The sequence below is a fragment of the Ailuropoda melanoleuca genome, chromosome 1, assembly GCF_002007445.2.
Source record: "Ailuropoda melanoleuca isolate Jingjing chromosome 1, ASM200744v2, whole genome shotgun sequence".
In the NCBI taxonomy this organism is placed as follows: domain Eukaryota; kingdom Metazoa; phylum Chordata; class Mammalia; order Carnivora; family Ursidae; genus Ailuropoda; species Ailuropoda melanoleuca.
In genome coordinates, this window is record NC_048218.1 from 138,913,146 (window position 1) to 138,917,989 (window position 4,844).

At 38.3% G+C, this 4,844-nt stretch overlaps 1 protein-coding gene across 1 annotated transcript; it reads right to left on the reverse strand.

The window, feature by feature from the left end:
- Positions 1–3,617: 3,617 nt before the first annotated feature.
- On the reverse strand, positions 3,618–3,950 carry LOC109491275 (60S ribosomal protein L35a-like). Its single transcript, XM_034667512.1, has one exon. The coding sequence runs from the start codon at positions 3,948–3,950 to the stop codon at positions 3,618–3,620; it is 333 nt and encodes a 110-aa protein (XP_034523403.1).
- Between the last annotated feature and the right edge of the window lie 894 nt (positions 3,951–4,844).

Sequence of the window (4,844 nt, forward strand, 5' to 3'; positions counted from 1 at the left end):
GTTGCCCAGAAACCTCTAACTGCGGTCTCTTTGGTCTTTGGGGATTTAAAAAAAAAATCTCAAAATGCTGTTAAATTGAAGGGCTCAGACAACCAAGAGAAACTAGCATATTAAATCATGGAAGATGTAGAGCTATGATAATCTAACAAAAAACGCAGTTTGCTCTGAGCAGAAATCAACAAAAATGCCAAAGAACTAGAAGGTAGAACAGCAACAAAGCCAATCGGAACAAATTACCAAAATTCTTAAACCTCTGGAGACCCAGAGAAGCTGTATTTGCAATATAATCTGTAGTCTGATTGCGTGATTGCTGGAGCCCTGCACGGCTACCACGGTTTCGAATCAAATTTGTAAAGGTGCTGCGACAACAGTATTTTAAATTTCTATGAATGAAGGCAAAAGCAGGATTCTGTGATAGAGATCATACATTTACTCAATTAATAATGTTTGGAAATATACCTATGAACAGGGAATTTGCAAGGTAGTATTTTCCATGGTTGACATTGAAGCCATTCTGAGCACACTTCTTTACAATGGTAAAGTGGAGATGGAAATTGTCACTGCAAATGCAGGCAGAGTTGGCAGTACAGGTAGAATGTGGCTCTGATGGGCCCCTTCAGCATATCAATCCAGTCATACAGGACACTGGCTTGAGGTCTTCACCCAGCTTTTGAGCATTGGCACAAAGATGATGTGATAGCACTATCAAATGTAATTTACTTACTTCATTATGGGTATCAAAGTTTCTAGAAACCAAGCATTACTGTAGAGAGTAAAGACTTGCTGTTATGAAACTATTTTTTTTTATGAAAATGCAAAATTTCCATCGCTACCAATAACAGTAGCTTAATAGTATGTAATACTGAAAAGTGTGATAATTCCCAGAAAATGTTGGCAGGATTTTAAGACCTTCTTATGGTTATTTAAGGAAATGTAAGCTAATAAATGCGTATTTGCCAACAACTCAGGGTAGATATAAAGCCTAGAAATTACCAGGTTTTAAGTTTTTCATGAAGGTCTAAGGTAGCTAGTTTTTGTATCTGATTCATCACAACTATTTTGTTTTATTTTTAAGCATTGCAGAGCCTCCTTGACAGCACTGAGAACATACAAATGGTGCAGGAAGAGGTTGCGGCAGCGAACGCAGATTGAGGTGTGGGTATGGAGAGAGACGGGGCATCCATGTTCCGCAGTCCATTGTATCTTTTTATTTAAGATATAGAATTAGAAATAAAAAATAAGCACTGTACTTACCTCAAGCACCAATGATGACTGTGGCCAAAGAACAATATGTGATTTCCTAGTGTAAATAGTAATTATCATTCTCTTTCTAGTGCAACTATTTTACTGTACCTGCTTGGCTTTCTAATTTTTTGCAAGTTTCAAAATAAAACCAAAAACCCCTGTCTGTTGTTAGCCAAGTGGTTGATTCTCACCCACTTTAGTTCTGCTGCTTCTGATGAACCTCAATCTTAACTTTACAGCTGACTTGTCTCCAGCTCGCCCTTGTTCCCTAGATGGTGTAGCTTTCAAGACCCACTTCTCCTGACATTGCAATATTCATTAGCCTTAATGACTTCATAGCAGACACACTAGGCCTTTTTAACCTGAAAGGATACACCCAGTTCTCAAGTACCTCTGGGCAGTCCAGGGCTAAAAAAAAAATTCTTTTCTGCAATATGGCAAGATGAAGCTCTGGATAGAAATACCTATCCTTAAAGTAAAAAAAAAAAAATCCATATTTGGCCCTAAACTAATTCAATTTTAGAAAATGCTCTTCTCAGGATGCCTGGGTGGCTCAGTTGGTTAAGCATCTGCCTTCGGCTCAGGTCACGATCCCAGGGTCCTGGGATTGAGTCCTGCATTGGGGTCCCTGCTCAGCTGGGAGCCTGTTTCTCCTTCTGCCTGCCACTCCCCCTGCTTGTGAGCGCGTGCTCTCTTTCTCTCTCTCTGACAAATAAATAAATAAAATCTTAAAAAAAGAGAAGAAAATGCTCTTCTGTTTTTCACACAATTTTAGGCTCTTTCTTTTAGCACCATGCACATAAAGTTAGAAGTAAAGTATTAAGGTTGGGGATACCACCTGAGAGATGAATTATGGTGAAAATAACCGTTCAAGGAGAGCAAAGGTAGTTTGAAGTCCACACATTTATAATCCTCTATTTCCTGCCAAAGGAGGATTCCGCCAGGAATATCATATGATATAAACAGGGGAAGGAAGGCTTTCCACGGACTACTGAGCAGTCATTATCTGGTAACCGGTTCCTGTCCTCTGCTATTCCTATAATCTTTTTTTGACAAATGAGAACAAGCTTTCTTCACTTTTTTGACACCAGAGAAATTTGATGCCCCGAATATTGACTTTTTAATGTATTTGCAATTTTATTTGATGGGATTTCAAAGAAACAGGAGTAATAGTTCTGTATGTCAATTCACATGTATGCCCATTAAAAGACTCGGGGATGCATACACATGTACACACACACAAATACTATTTTGGAATGGAATGAAGTGATTCTGATGGTTTTAGATTTCGTCTTTAGAAAGATCATCAATTATTTAAGTTTGGAATGCAGCCCTCCAGGAGACAATGTAATCTATAAGTGGCTGAGATTTTCAATTATACCTGGTAATTTGTCAAATGTTCACTTCACTTAGCATAAGTGTTTATTGATAATTTTTATAATCTCTAGGTTACTCTGATCCTTTTGATCACATTTTTCTTTTAATATTTATACCTTTAAGTACAATTAGTGATTGCTCATCAATTTAAAAGCTATTTAATATCCTTTAAATATGCATTTTTAATTACTTATTTTATTTTTTTAAAGATTTTATTTATTTATTTGAGAGAGAGAGTGAGTGAGACCATAGGAGCAGGGGCAGAGAGAGAAGGAGAAGCAGACTCCCCTGCTGGGCAGAGAGCCTGACACGGGGCTCAATCCCGGTACCCTGGGATCATGACCTGAGCTGAAGGCAGACGTTTAAGCGACTGAGCCACTCAGGTGCCCCTAAATATGCATTTATAAATGCCCTTGGCTGGCTTGAGTGCCTCTGTGTGTGTGTGTGTGTGTGTGTGTGTGTGTGTGTGTGTGTGTGAAATTCTTCCTAAATAGCAACAATATAAGAATAAAGCATTTAATACTGACTTAAATACACAAACTGCTCAATTCAAACCTATGTAAATCATCTTGGGTTCAATTATGTTTATTCCATCTGTTTTTATCGTCTGCTGTTACAATAATTTATCATTTCTACATGGCATTAAAATGTAAATGAGTCAAGAGAGGAAACACATCTGTGGACTGTTAGTTAATAAAACTACGTTGGGCAAGTGAGCTAAGTCATAATAATTAATTAAATTTCACTGCCCATATATGCTTGTAATTGTATATTTAGTGTGCATTTGCATAATCACATAATCGGATCTATATGATTCATGCTTTGCTGAGCATAATCTGGATGCACAAATTACCAGTCAAACTTAGAGTTGCTTATAAAGGTATCACAGAGACATTTTAATTTTTTCAGGAAATGATAATATAGAAAGTAAATAAAAAATTTTTTTTTTACGAGAGAACAAATCTGCACCTTTATTTATTTACTTTTCATTAAGTTTAAATCCTTGAGGGGTACAGCATCACATAGATTCTGTGGCTAATGGCTTTAGCTGGAAGGTTTCTTTGGAATTCGACATGAACTGTGCCACTATTTCCATGAGCAAGAGTTCCTTTTCCCCCATTTACTCTAGCTTTGTTCCGTTTGCCACCAGGAGTCACTGTGTGGTTCTTTACTTCATACACATAAGCACATCTCTTGTCTAGATAGAATTCAGTTTCATCTAGAGCATAAACCCCTTCAGTCTTAAGAAAAGCTGTCTGCTCCCTCTGGTTCCAGACATCCTGCTTATAGCTAGCAAAAATGGCCTTGGACCACAGCCTTCCAGACATAGTTGTCGTTTTAGGAGTCCTGTTCCTAGCAGGCCTCCACAGGTGGGCACCCTGCACAGGCTTCCAAACACAGCTTCAAAAACCCTTTCTGTCACGTCACGTTGTGCTCTTCCCTCAAGCATCCTTTTCCTCTGTTCTTTAGCCTGTCTGTCACTATTCTCACAAGATGGCGGAAAGAGAAAGGCCAAAAAAAGAAAGTGGTTTTTTTTTTTATATGTAAGTTACACATTCTTTTTACCTTTTTAAAGATTTATTTATTTATTTGAGAGAGAGAGTACAGGTGGTGGAGAGGGATAGAAGGATAGAGAGAATCTCAGGCCCCCCACCCAGCATAGAGCCCAACACAATCTCTTAACCCATGAGAGCATGACCTGAGCCAAAACCCAAAACCCAAGAGTCAGACCCTCTACGGACTGAGCCACCCAGGCGCCCTTATTAGTTATACATTTCTAAACTTCAGCAAAATAACTGATTGAAAAGACATCAGCTCTGGCTTCAACAAGTTCTGGCTTGTTCTTTGAAATCCTGCTTTTAAAAGTATGCTGGTAGTATATTTAGTAGGTTTTTATCAGGGAAGGATTTACTTTTTTGAAGAGGTGGTGTGAGCTGGTCAGATTAGGTATTGTTCTGAGCCAGGTTGTATGTCTAGGTCCTCTCACTCATAATATTTTGTAATCGAATCACATTCCAATCAGTCTAATCCCCAAATTAATTTAATTTTAAAAAATGAAGCCTTGTTTTAGGACCATATCCTGGGGCAACATTGTGCATACTGGCCTTAAACTCATAGATATATACGACTTCTAGCATTTGCTGCAGGTGACTGGGGACAATTTTCCAGAGTGATGTGCTGTAGATAGCAGTCTAGACAAAATCTATTCTTGGCACTGTCCA

Bases quoted from the DNA above. Each gene is read 5' to 3' on its own strand.
- LOC109491275 (XM_034667512.1), bottom strand. From the start codon at position 3,950: ATGTCTGGAAGGCTGTGGTCCAAGGCCATTTTTGCTAGCTATAAGCAG.